Source organism: Cyprinodon tularosa, unplaced genomic scaffold, assembly GCF_016077235.1.
Source record: "Cyprinodon tularosa strain WSP-4 unplaced genomic scaffold, ASM1607723v1 ctg692, whole genome shotgun sequence".
NCBI lineage: Eukaryota > Metazoa > Chordata > Actinopteri > Cyprinodontiformes > Cyprinodontidae > Cyprinodon > Cyprinodon tularosa.
The window spans coordinates 1-14,564 of NW_024039443.1; the positions used below are offsets into that span (position 1 = coordinate 1).

The 14,564-nt window shown below is 40.3% G+C and overlaps 1 protein-coding gene across 28 annotated transcripts in view; it reads left to right on the top strand.

The window, feature by feature from the left end:
* The first annotated feature begins 951 nt into the window (after positions 1 to 951).
* Positions 952 to 14,564, top strand: part of LOC119771885 (collagen alpha-1(XIII) chain-like) — a 111,009-nt gene continuing 97,396 nt past the window's right edge. For 3 of the 28 annotated variants that reach the window (XM_038268092.1, XM_038268090.1, XM_038268096.1), the window contains exon 1: positions 964 to 1,538. In XM_038268092.1, the coding sequence (XP_038124020.1) occupies positions 1,233 to 1,538 (306 nt within the window). In that variant the 5' untranslated portion in view covers positions 964 to 1,232. Of the gene's footprint in view, positions 1,539 to 14,564 lie in introns of all 28 variants that reach the window. The other 25 variants (XM_038268089.1, XM_038268102.1, XM_038268105.1 and 22 more) reach the window with 16 other exon arrangements.

Genomic DNA, 14,564 nt, shown 5'->3' on the forward strand with positions numbered 1-14,564 from the left:
TTGGTTCTTCTGGTGACCGAAGGAACCTGGACTGTTGGAGTGAACTCGGTTCTTCTGGTGACCGAAGGAACCTGGACTGTTGGAGTGAACTCGGTTCTTCTGGTGACCGAAGGAACCTGGACTGTTGGAGTGAACTCGGTTCTTCTGGTGACTGAAGGAACCTGGACTGGGACCATCCTGGGAAGGTGAAACCATCGCTGCTGAGCGGCTCTCCTCCTCATCCGGAGCAGGCCAGCAGATGACTTCTCCAGCTGCTTTTATGTAACGTCTCAGCCAGTTAGAAGGCCCCGAGCCTTCAGCCAATGGGGAGTAGAAGCTGTTTGTCCTTCTCTGATTGAGAAAACAGCTGGATGTTTTCAAAGCCAGAGGGTCTGTGAGGATGAAAGGCAGAGGCTACCAGATCCAGTCTCTTAACCAGTAAAGTCAGAGCGGGAGGGGGGGTCCTGCACTGATTTGAGACCCAATTCTTCCTGCATGCCAAGAGCCATCAAATATGCCCCCAAAAAGTCTTTAGATGTGAAGGAAGAGTCTGAATTGTTTCATTTAAGGAACAGCATCTGATTGGAGAAACATTGTATGTTGTATAAATTACAGCCGCTGCAGTTGAAAACATAAGTACTAAAACATAGAAAGCTTCTCTTCCTCACTACAAACAATGTAAACAGAGCAGATTTTAACCTTGTCCTTCAGAAAACCCATTACAGCTTCCCTAAAAATGGGAAAAATTTTAATTTCCACATGAAGTAGATCAAATGTTTACAGTAAAACAACCCAGTGTGTTTTTCCCATAAGGATGGACCCTCCATCTATTCTATGGGACTGAATATAGAGTATTTATGACACATCCAGAGGCCAGCAGCGCTGTCGGTGCAGCAGCTTTGTGACAGTGGATCCTGGCTTTTCACACCCCTAAAAATATCTCTCAGCCAGTGGCTGGATCAAAGGGGCGGCAGCGCTGCTATGAATACCCCCCCGGCATGCAGCCTAAAGCCAGGGGCGGAGCGGAGCCCTGCGGCATCCAGAGCTGTCAGAGATCCAGCCTGCCTCCTCCACATTGAACCGCAGCAGAGCTGAGGGGAAATAAAGGGAAAACTATGAAACTCCTGCAGCTTTAGAAGCAAGTTTATAAAGTGTTTTTGACGTGAGGAAGATCAGCGGGACGGAAGAACTCCTCTAAGTTTTAATTTGTTTGTTTTTGTAGTTTTTTTAAATAATTTCTCTATCTGTGCAGAATGGAGGATGAGCAGAGGTGTAAAGTTTTTGATAAAGCAGCTGGTGAGAGGAGGATAAATCCCACAGCAGGACAGAAACTATGGAAGCAGTCAATCTGGAATAATCTGTCCTGGATTATGGTCTGCATCTCTGTGTCTGCTCTCTGCTTTGGACTCTGTGTGTTTGTCCTAATGAGGACCATGGAGCTTCAGTCCAGGATCCTGAGTCTGGAGCAGCAGCAGGATGAGAAGTTCACCGCCTGGATGATGACTCTGGAGCAGGTGGAGCCCCTCATTGTTGGACGGCTGGACCAGTTACTGGAGGAGGTAAGGCTCCATCAGAACAACCCGAACGTGGCTCATTTTTCTCACCTGTTGACCTTTTGCAGTGAAACATTTCATGGTTCTGTGATTTAAAACCCAGAATCTGAATCATTTCCAGAGTTTTTGAAGTCTACCCATAATTTTCAGTCTCACTGAGGAGAACAAGCCTCCTAGCAATGATCATGAAGGGGGTTGAAGTCTAGCCCCCCCTCATTACACTAATACTTATCAGCTTCTAACCAAAAAGCAACCAAGTTTAAATAACCTGGAAATGTAAAATATGCACATATATATATATATATATATATATATATATATATATATATATATATGTGTGTGTATATATATACTTGGTCATCGGTGAGTTCATGATGTGTTTGTGTATGTTTAGATTTGAGTTTGAGCTATAAACTTTTCATGAAAAGATTAATTTGCACCTGGATTACATTAAATAACAGAAAGTCTTTTGGCATATTTAGATTTTCTTTATGAATTATAAACAATCCTGGAGAAAAATGCACACTGAAAGCTGTAAAACAGGGGTGATCGATTAACAATCAGCGGGGTCTGAATAAAGAAAATTATCAACCAGTAAAGGTCCGGAGACATTTTTAATAATAATCTGTTACTTTTAAACAAAATTTACCAATGAAATAAAATTAGTTTTTTATGCACCCATGTTATAAAATGAATTTTTAAATAAAAGAATATATATATATATATATAAAAAGGAAAATTTTTCCATTTTAAAAAAATTGTTGTTTTTTTAAGTAGAGAACAACAATCGTTGGTATAATTTAATAATATAATTTAGTTATATACTTTAATTTATAAATGTTTTAAATCAGGTTGGGTCCGGATCCGGACCGCGGTCCGTAATCTCTGACCTCTGCTGTAAAATATTGTAGAATTAAAGGCTAAAACATAACATTAGGGAGCAGTTAGGGGATTTTATTTATTTATTCATTTCAATAAAATCATTAAAAACACTGTTATATCTAACATTCTTTCTGGGTTTATAGCTTTTTTATAAACAAATGAACTTTTTGTTTTATCTTGTTCCATAATTCTAATTTAACTGAAGATAGAAAAAAATTGGGAGATGACTGGAAGTCTTCAGAAATGTTCACAGCACTCCTCCAGCTAAAAACCATCCGTGGTTCAGGATCTTCTAGAGGTTTCTGTCTCGCTGACAGACTTTCTATCTGAGCTGATTGTCAGGATCTAGGAACCTTGGATCCAATATTCAAAACAGACAGATCCGGACAATTTTCAAACAAGCCTTTATTCAAAACAACTCAGCATGCGGCTGCTCATCAGCTGGGGCGAATAAACCGGAACCTCTGTAGGGATAGAAACTCAGGATAAAAGGCAGAACCAGGTTTACAGACCAGAAGATCAGAGAGTCGAGGAGGTACCAGAGGATAATCCAAGCCGAGGTTAGAAGCACAGTCCAAGTTCAATTAACCAGCAGAATCCAGGAATTAATCCAGTATAAACCGGACTAACAGAGCAGGAAGGGCAAAGCTAAACTCGGATATCCAAAGGCAGAAACAGGTCAGAATCAGAATCTCAGAACTTATATTAGGAACACTAGAGTATCTCTCACCAAACAGCTGGAATAATCTGGCTCAGATGGTAGGCAAACAGGCAGCAATAGTCTTTGTTAATCACTAATACTGATATTTTCTACATTCAGAGTAAATCAGATTAGATCTGATTGAAAGCTGACAAAAAGGAGAGGATGTAATATCAAAAGTTCTGGCTAAAGACTTAAAGGGGGATGATGGCTGTGGTGCCGATCGGCAGCAGTCAAACTCATTCAGAGCTTTAATGATTTTGGGGGGATTTACCATTAGGCAATTCTAGGCAGTTGCCTAGGGCCCCAAGTTCCTGGGGGCCCCATAAAACTCTGTTTACATGTATGATTAATACAACTATTCCTTATTTGTGCACATTAATTATGTTTTTAGCACGCACGACCCATGTACGGAAGCCTTAGTCAACATGGCCGACCTGGGTTAGAATGAGGCCTGTGCTCCTTTGCCGCATGGCTCTCCCACTGTCATACCTCCTTTCCTGTCAGCAGAGATGGGAAGTAACGAAGTACAAATACTTCATTACTGTACTCAAGTAGATTTTTCTGATATTTTTACTTTACTTTACTACATATTTTTATGGCGACTTTTTATTTCTACTCCTTACATTTTTACACAAATATCTGTACTTTCTACTCCTTACATTTTAAAAAATTGGCTCGTTACTTTAGTTTTGAATCATTTCAATGGAGTTACCGTTATTATATTTCACGTCATCAATATCAAATTCAATCTAATTGGATGGGAATCTACGTTGCATTTGACGCACCACTACAAGATGAATCGACAGATTCGGCGGTATTCATTCGCGTCAAATCATTGCAGCTTGGTGGCGGTGGCGTTAGCATAGTAGCATGGACGACGAGATGATTGAAAATGAACACAACGGAGATCTAGTCCTATTGGCAGACATCCATTTAAAATGTAGGCAACGGCATGAAAAAAGTGGTTTCTACTTTTACTTTTATACTTAAAGTAAATTTACAAGCCTGTACTTTGTTACTTTTACTTGAGTAAAGAAGTTTAATCAGTACTTCCACTTTTACCAGAGTATTTTTTAACACAAGTATCTGTACTTTTACTCAAGTACGGAAAGTGAGTACTTTTGCCATCTCTGCCTGTCAGCCTACTGTCGAGAAAAAAAAAAGAGCCACTAGTCTTGCAAAAATTAAAAAAAAAAGTGTGTCTCAGCCCCCCCTTCAGTGTCCACCATATTGGATCAGTCCATTTGCTGCACATGTTCAGAAAGTTCCAAACAGACAGCAGCAAACCATTTGAAAACAAACGATGCAAAGAGCAGTGTTCCCAACTTAGCGCTTTTATCTCTATATTTATGACTTTTCAGACCCCTCTAGCACTTTGATTTCAAAAACTGTCTTTGCCTAGGGCCCCAAATTTTCTAAACACACCTGCAGATCAGTTCACTTGTATGGATCCACTCTCTCTGTTATGAAGCCCTTAAAGGTGCAGAATCACATTATCTGACTAAACGGAAAAAAGACAGAAAAATATTACATCATCATGGAGAAAGCTAATATGGACTAAACATCCATCCTGACAGTGTTTAGATGATCCGTTTTAAGCCTAAATAGAATTACAGCATCATGTAAGCATGAGCAGACAGTTTCTGTTTCTGCAAACACAAACTGGAAAAAAGCTTAAAGTTAAAAAACATTTACGGTAAATGAAATAAATATTTAAAGGAAAAAAATAAAAGTTTCAGTGGAACAAAAACAAACAAAAATGCATCGTTTAACAGTTTTTTGGAGGCTTATTTTCACTGTTTCTGCACATCAACACTCGCTTGTTTATCAATAACAGCGTGTTATGTTAAATATACACAGAATGGATTCATTTGCAAAGAAATAAAGAAAAAAAGCTTAAAACACACAAAAGTTCTCTAGCAAAATGCTGTCATCTTTCAGAAAGAGTATCAGTGCAACCAGAGGGAGCTACAGCTGTAAAAATTAGAAATAAATGTGAAAAGTCTTGTAATGAGACTGTGTGCATTTAAAAAGGAAATCAGTATTTATTTAAATGACGTCAACCTCTTGGAAATTAACAGAAATGTTCCTGCAACATCGCCGCTAACAAATGGCTGCCAAATAACTGTGTATTTCTGTGTAATGACAAATAAGCTTCTAATTCAAATGTAAAGTTTTACTAACTTCTTGTTAAGTTAGCATAAATCTGGGACAGTAATTATTGCGGGAGACATTTCCTTTGCCCTTTGCAGCGACTGCAAAGGTTGCCAGTTTGAAAGATTAACGTTCCTGAAAAATTTTAGCCAAAGATGCATATGACAAATTAATCACAGTTGGAAAATAAGTTGGAAAGTAGGTTCTGGAGCAAGAAGTTGGAAATATATTGCATGGTTAACAGGTTACTGCTACTTTTATGGAGTGAATGTCACTCAGTTATTGCTGCCAAAAAAGAACATGTTTTATAAATGGAAAAAAATCCCACCCAGTTAGTAAATTGAGATTTAAAAAAATGCAATCCAGCAAAGAAACTTTAAAAAAATTTGAATAAAAAAAAGGTTTTATGGTGAAGTTGTTTTAAAAAATGAAAACAAGGAAAGGTTTCCTTTGTAGATTGCATTTTTTTAAATGTCAATTTAAAAGATTTTTATTTTCACACCATATAACTTGAATTAAGCTGCAAAAATTCACGATTTTAACTTTCAACAACACAGAATTCAAGGTTTGATGAATGTAAAATAAAAACTCAAATAGTTCAGTGAAATTTTAAAATTTAGAACTTGATAGTAAATTCATTCAGTCATTCCCTGATGGTGGGGAGCTACATTGTGGCCACAGATGCTCTGGGGCTCGCTGACAGAAGCCAGGCGGCCCTCTGACCACCATCACCATGGAGCCATTAAGTGTTCATTTCCACAGCCAGAAGAGCAAAAAGCACGAAGCATCATATTGACCTAAACAAAGATGGAAAAAGTCACACAGTGTTGCTTTATGCAAGACATTAATTGTGTTGGAATTAGGGATTTTACAATCAGCATTTTAGGCCTTTGCTCCCAATCCAATCTTTAAACCCTAAATCAGATTTGATTTTTGTCCCGATCCGATATATTGCCTTTAGTTTGATGTTTATAAAACTGAAATACATTTTTAGCAAGTAACTCAACAAATAGCAGTCCTCCAGCAGTCTAAGCCTATAGCAGCATAACTATAGAGATAGCTCAGGATAACCTGAACCACTCTAATTATAAGCTTTATCAAAAAGGAAAGTTTTAAGCCTAGCCTTAAAAGTAGACAGGGTGTCTGCCTCACGGACTAAAACTGGTAGTTGGTTCCACAGGAGAGGAGCCTGATAACTAAAAGATCTGCCTCCCATTCTACTTTAGAAATTCTAGGAACCACTAGTAAACCTGCAGATTGAGAGCGAAGTGCTCTGTTAGGAACATAAGGAACAATCAGATCTCTGATATCAGATGGAGCTTGGCCATTTAAGGCTTTATATGTTAATAAATAAGAAAATATAAATAAGTTTCATTCAAGCTCTAACTGTATGATACCCACATTTTGTTCAATTAAACCTGCACCAGTGAAATAATTTAATAATGTTGTGAAATAATGTTTTTTTTTACCCGAAATGAACGTTTTATAAGGGGAACCCGACCTGGGGCAGGACTCTGGGTCGCTCTACAAACAGCCAAACTTAAATGCCAGTGTTTTTTACAACCATAGTTGCCTTTCAAGCTTAGCCTCACTCACGTCTCAGTTTGGGAAATTCAAAATGAAATGAATGTTGTTGATAGGAAACAGCAGCTTCTCCTCCTGTCAGCTGACGGGCGGTTTCTCTTTTCATCTGTTTTGTTTAAAACAGGGCTAAAGAGTCTCTTGCTGTCCACGCCGATGCATGGGACAGATTTAGCAATACCCAAAATTAAGGGGAAATGAGGCACCAATGTTAGCTCTGTGACGTAAGTTTGCACCTGAACCAGGACAGATGGAGAAGTCATGCATTGCCTTTCCCACTCTCTCTCGCTTGGAGAATCTTGCTGTGCTGAAATGAGGCTCCGTAGTAGACGTGGCTCTTCTGACTCATCCTCTATTAGGAAAACAAAAAAACAATGCCAATTTTCTACTAAAGTGCATTTTTATATCGACTGAAACAAGTCATGACTTTGATTCTGAAACAAAATATTCTAATACACATTTAAGAGATTTACTTCGTTGTATCTTGGATCCACTAATGAAACCACTGAATACAGTGGATCACCTTCAACGTGGCTGAAAAGTCGCTCCACTGCCTCCCACAGGGTCTGAACTCCTGCTCTCTGGAAGGAACACCTTTCCTGGCTGCAGCACTGCAAAAAAATTTAATCTCAATAAGTCTTTTTTTTCTTAAAATAAGTGCATTTTTTCTTGAATTAAGGATGTAAGTGAGACACTTTGCCATTGCAACAAGACAATTTACATTTAAAATAAGAAAAAACAGTTACATTGTCTTATTTCAAGTGCATATTTTCTATTTATCTTATTTTAAGAGTAGAAATGCTCATTCCATTGGCAAATCATCTTATTTACATACTCACATTAAGGGTAAATACACTTAATTTAAGACTTATTTACACATTTTTGGATCGTTTTTGCAGTTCAGGAATCATATCAGCTGCAGTGGCTTCTTTAGCGCTGACAGCCTTTGCTGGATGGAGCTAACATGTCCATCAGCCTCTGCTGGTTTACCGTTAGAGTAGCTGGGTGGTTTTACTCTGCAGATAACGTTCAGGGTGTGCTTCTAGTCCAGGAGGCTAGAGCAGTACTACAGTAGCAGCCATTCAAAATGGCCCTTCCCAGTCAAATACCGGCCGCATGGCAGCCAACATCCAGCCACTGGAGTGACCCCCCTCTTGCATATTTTTTTACTCTGACTTCATCATTTCACTGAATTACAGGGTCTGATCAGGAGATGACCTTTCTCCTTAGATCTTAATGTCCACAAATCATGACAAGATAATTATTTTAGTACAAAGACTGATTTAAAAAAAAAAGGAATTGTAGGAGACAAGCCAAGGACCCAGTATAATAGACTCAGGAAAGTGGGAAAATTTTGAATGGCTTCTACTGTAGGTCTTACTTTGCGCTTTGGAGGTACTTTCATCTCAGTTAATTGACATTTTAATGCCAATTAAGGCCTTAATTGGCATTAAAATTCATTTAATGTGATTATCATGGCATTTAAAATGCTTCATTTAAAAAATTACTTAATTAAAAACAATTTGGTCAGATATCTTATATCAGATATAACTCGTTCCGCGTGTTTGTGCAGAACTGCTTCTGGTTGATTGATCGTAAAGCTGTATGTTCAGAAAAGAAGCTCAAGGCGGAGAGAAAGGATATATATTCTCTAGCCATCTTCTCAGCCTTGAGCGTCTTTTCCGAACATATATATATATATATATATATATATATATATATATATATATATATATATATATATATATATATATATATTAGGGATGGGACGATTTATGAAAACCGTCCGAACCGTTCGGTTCGACTGTCTGGGTTCGGTTCGCGTGTGTTTCGTTCGGTTCATGCGCTGCTCCTTTTTCTCATAGGTGAAGCGTTTACACTCCAGAGCAGAAGGTGGCGATACTGCGACCAAAGCCAACCACCAGTAGTAAACAAGAAGAAGAAGAAGCGAAGCAGCGTAGCCGGGTGTAGCAGAAAAAAATTAGTTGTTCTGGAGAATTATGTCGGAATGGCGAGTGGGAAAGAACTGGAGTTGGAAGACGCGCCAGCAGCACTTTATAGGTCTGCTGTATGGGAGCGCTTTGCATTTAGAGTGACCTACGATGACGGCGGAAAGAAAGTTGTGGATAAAAGTGCAACAGTGTGCAAGCATTGTGCAACACGTTTTGTTTATGCTAACAGCAACATGACCAACATATCATGCTAACCCCGAAATCCCACATACTCCGTCAGCAACCCCCCTCCGCCCCGCTGCGCTCCAGACCAGCTGCTCACGGTTCCCGCCCTAATATATATATATATATATATATATATATATATATATATATATATATATATATATATATATATATATATATATATATATATATATATATATATATATATATATATATTAGGGGTGGAACGATTCACAAAATCCACGGTTCGGTTCGATTCACGGTTTCTGGTCACGGTTTTCGATTCGATTCGATACATGTTGATTGTTACACCGAAATCCCATAAAAATTTATGAAATTAATGAAAAAATCCCCCAAAAAATAATGGATTGTTATTATTTTAAATGATCCGCGGAAACCCTGGATCATTTCCGTATGTTTTGCTGCTTTGCATTTAATCATCTGGCGCATGCTCTCTACCATCTCCAAGGGACTCAGAGGGGAGCGGACGAAGCCACAGTGGGGGCTGTAGGCTTTGCTTTGAGCAGCCGGTCTGGAGCGCAGCGGGGCGGAGCGGGGGTTGCTGATGGAGTATGAGGGATTTCGGGGTTAGCATGACATGTTGCTGTTAGCATAAACAAAACGTGTTGCACAGTGCTTGCACACTGTTTTACTTTTATCCACAACTTTCTTTCCGCCGTCATCGTAGGTCACTCTAAATGCAAAGTGCTCCCATACAGCAGACCTATAAAGTGCTGCTGGCGCGTCTTCCAACTCCTGTTCTTTCCCACTCGCCATACCCACACAATTCTCCATAACAACTGATTTTTTTCCCCTGCTACACCCGGCTACGCTGCTTCGCTTCTTCTTCTTGTTTACTACTGGTGGTTGGCTTTGGTCGCAGCACTGCCACCTTCTGCTCTGGAGTGTAATCGCTTCCACTATAAAAAGGAGCAGCGCATGAACCGAACGAAACACACGCGAACACGAACCGAGACAGTCGAACCGAACGATTCTGACGGTTTTCATATATATATATATATATATATATATATATATATATATATATATATATATATATATATATATATACTGCAAAAAAAAAAATCAAAGAAACACTTTGAAATACATCAGACCTCAATGGGGAAAAAAGGATGCCACATCATTTGATGGAAATGAAAATTAACAACCTACAGAGGGCTGAATTCAAAGACACCCCAAAAATTACAGTGAAAAAATTATGATGCGGCAGGCTAGTCCATTTTGCTAAAATTTCATTGCAGCAACTCAAAATGGTATTCAGTAATATGTACGCCCCGTCCCCCCGTGCGTGTATGCATGCCTGACAACGCCGGGTCATGCTCCTAATGAGACGACAGATGGCGTCCTGGGGTATCTCCTCCCAGTTCTGGACCAGGGCATCACTGAGCTCCTGGACAGTCTGAGGTGCAACCTGGCAGCATCGGATGGATGGAAAGATAATGTCCCAGAGTTGTTCTATTGGATTTAGGTCAGGCCAGCGTGGGGGCCAATCAATGGTATCAATTCCTTCATCCTCCAGGAACTGCCTGCATACTCTCGCCACATGAGGCCGGGCATTGTCGTGCACCAGGAGGAACCCAGGACCCACTGCACCAGCATAGGGTCTGACAATGGGTGCAAGGATTTCATCCCGATACCTAATGGCAGTCAGGGTGCCATTGTCTAGCCTGTATAGATCTGTGCGTCCCTACATGGATATGCCTCTCCAGACCATCACTGACCCACCACCAAACCGGTCATGCTGAACGATGTTACAGGCAGCATAACGTTCTCCACGGCTTCTCTAGACCCTTTCACGTCTGTCACATATGCTCAGGGTGAACCTGCTCCCATCTGTGAAAAGCACAGGGCGCCAGTGGCCAACTTGCCAATTCCAGTGTTCTGTTGTAAATGCCAATCGAGCTCCACGGTGTCGGGCAGTGAGCACAGGGCCCACTAGAGGACTTCGGGCCCTCAGGCAACCCTGGTGAAGTCTGTTTCTGATTGTTTGGTCAGAGACATTCACACCAGTGGCCTGCTGGAGGTCATTTTGTAGGGCTCTGGCAGTGCTCCACCATGCTCCTCCTTAAACAAAGGAGCAGATAGCGGTTCTGCTGATGGGTTGTAGACCTTTTACGGTCCTGTCCAGCTCTCCTGGAGTAACTGCCTGTCTCCTGGAATCTCCTCCATGCTCTTGAGATTTTGCTGGGAGACACAGCAAACCTTCTGGCAGTGACACGTATTGATGCGCCATCCTGGAGGAGTTGGACTGCCTGTGCAACCTCTGTAGGGTCCAGGTAGCGCCATGCTAACAGTAGTGACAGTAGCCAAATGCAAAACAGGTCAAAAAGAGTCAGAAAAGATGAGGAGGGGAAAAAATGTCAGTGGCCTCCACCTGTAAAACCATTCCTGTTTTGATGGTCGTCTCGTTGTTGCCCCTCTAGTGCACCTGTTGTTAATTTCATAAACACCAAAGCAGCTCAAACTGACTAACAACCCCCTCTGTTACTTACCTGACCAAATCAATATCCCAGAAGTTTAATTAATTTGATTCTATACTCTGATTACAAAGTGTTTCTTTAAAATTTTTTAGTAGTTTATATATGAGAGTCATGGGTACTTGTTGATGGCATTAAATGTTTTTAAGACTGTCAAAAGGGCCTTAAAAAGCATTAAATTAGAGATAATTATTCCTGTATAAACCGTGTAAATGCTGCCATGTTTTGTCCTCAGATGACGAATCAGGTTTGCGGTGTTAAATGCAGCTCCGCTGCCACCTCCTGTGGACATTGCCATGTTGCTTTAGGACCATCTTCACTATTGAGAGAAAAATATTTTCACTCTTCTGTCATGCTTAGATTGCATTGCAACAGAGGTTTGAACTGCGCAGTTACTGTCAAACGTAACCAGCAGGTACTTTACGGCAATAGCTGTGAATATTGACATTCTGATCACTGGAAAACAGAAAAATATCAAGCCGAACCGAATACACGATCAGGACATCTTTAGTAGGAATGGCCTAGTCAAAGTCTAGACAATAATCTGGAGATTGTTGTTCATATGCAAACCTGTCCAACAGGTTTGAAGGAGCTGGAGGAGTTTCCCCCAGAATAAATGGAAAAATAACCCAATAATTGTTCCTATTAATGGGGGAGGGAATGGTTGCATATCTTTTTCTGTTTGCAAGCTCTTCCCAATTAACCGATTATTACATTAAACCAGTTTATATGTTCTAACAAATGAAGAGGTATGTTCTTTCTGTATCTCTGCTTCTGTCTCCTTGAACCCCAGTCGGCCTCAGCAGATGGCCGCTCACACTGAGCCTGGTTCTGCTGGAGGTTTCTTCCTGTTAAAACGGAGTTTTTCCTCTCCACTGTTGCTACAAGCATGCTTAGTGTGAGGGAATGCCTTCAAGTCAATGCAATCAACTGGTTTTCCTTAGATAGAAAACTTTGAATCAATCTGCCTGGATGATCTGGTGAACTGTAAAGTTCCTGGAGATGACGTGTTGTGAATTGATGCTATAGAAATAAACTGAATTAAAGAAGTACAAAATTTTAAACAAATCCTCTAAATCCAGGATGTGAGACATCAAAAAGAGGAAAACGGCAGCAGATAAAGCTGTGTTTTTACCACTGTTATAGAAGCAAACAGCTTCTCCATCTTTTGATTTTTCTGGAGCTTGATGCATTAAAAGTCAAATGATCAGTGCTTTTATTGGAAAACACTTTAAATCCTGAGGTTTGGGAGAGAAGGCATTAAAATGAGTTTTTTTTTTAAGCAGCAGGAAATCCTGTTCCATTGGTCTAACAGGAAGGTGAAGGATTGAGTTTACTGTGTTGTATTAAAAATCAAGGAGGGGAATAATTGAAATGTTATTTCTGATTTTATGTCTGTGTTAGATTGGAGGTCAGCTCCTTGTTGAATAGAAGCATGTGTTTGAGTCAAAAAGCTTCACTCCGTCTCCCACAGTAGTGACAGGAAGGACTCTCAGTAACATTCCCTTCTGCACCTGTTTAAAGATTTAGTGTCATGGCCTCAGCTATGAACAACCACAAATGGAACGCCATGCTTTACACTCTGGACAATGGAGCCCTTTAAATGAGTGGAGACAGAATATCCAACTACAACTAGACATTCACTTAATTCCAATCCTGTTTATTTCCTGGAAAAATGGGAATACAAATTAAATAATTGAAGGTTTTCCAGCTAGAAATGCTTACCCGTAGGGAAACCATATTTAAATGTCAAATCATTCTGGCTTAAACATGTATATAAATGTTCTCTTTATCAGACTATATTGTCCCAAAATTTAGAAAATTTCTTTTTTTTTTTTTTTATCCTGTCTTAAAATCTGTGTTTTTTTCGTTATCTTATGCTGGCCAGTTAGTTATACGTCAGCCTGAACACCTAAATCCGACCAATCATATATCAACGGTCATCTGTCAATCAAATTTTTTTTCACATGTCGCAGCTAATATATGCAACGGTTAAAATAAAAATCATTTCCTTTCCCATTGAGCTCCGTCCCAGTGTTCACGGGGATGGACGTCTGTGTCTTCAGCAGGCGTAGAGCTAACAGAACTGGCAGCGTTGCGAGGCAAGGGCTCAAACATGTACGGCTGGAAGCCTTCTACACCAAACCAAGCTTCTGACGCCCTGGCGTCCTCTTCAACCACATCTTCATCCCCGCTTTCCTCCTCTAAATAAAAAATGGATGACGGAGGAGACTCATCCACGACCTCTGACACTAAACTCTCTACCTCTTGCATGTTTCCTCTGTCCATAGCGTTCCTTGACAGTGTCGTTTCTAAGTCACCAATTTAGTTCTACTTGGTCCTAATGGAATTTCCCATTGGGAACCTACTAGCACTAAGTTGCTAACTGGTTAGCAAGATGCTTCCAAGAAACCGACCACAATCAAAATGTTTGAGAACCTTCCGCCACAACAATCCTGTTCCCTTGATTGACGACCAATCACATTCACTTAATTAACTTGTGTAAAGACGGGAACCACTCTGGGGAATTGGGAAATGCAACGGTTGGAACAGCCTTTTCTCTACGACTTTAAGTTACTGAGATGATTGAAAAAGCCATGTAACATCTATTCAATGTTGGAGCCGCTCAGACCCCCACATACTGGCAGTGCGCTGTCACTGAGAATCCCCAGCAGCAGCTGCCTCAGTCTGCCCAGTCACCTCTTGGGGGTTTTCCCCTACCGTTCATGGTGACTTGAAGTAGACGTTAGCATTTTTTAGGCATGTGCTACAAATTGCAGGCACCAGGATAATAAAATCGAACATATTTTGTAGGGAGGTTCCGATATTTTAAGTTATTTTAGGCATTAATAAACTGTTTCAGAGGAGTGATCATAGCGCTCTGCATCAGCAGCACTGTGTCTGTCGCCCTGTCAGCTCCCATATCAGCTTCTCTGATTGGTTGATTGTCGAGCAGCATAAATTAAATGTTTCCAACTCCAGCAGCAGATGCTTGTGAAGTACGTTGCGTGCCTCAGATGCTCAGAAGCTCATGAGG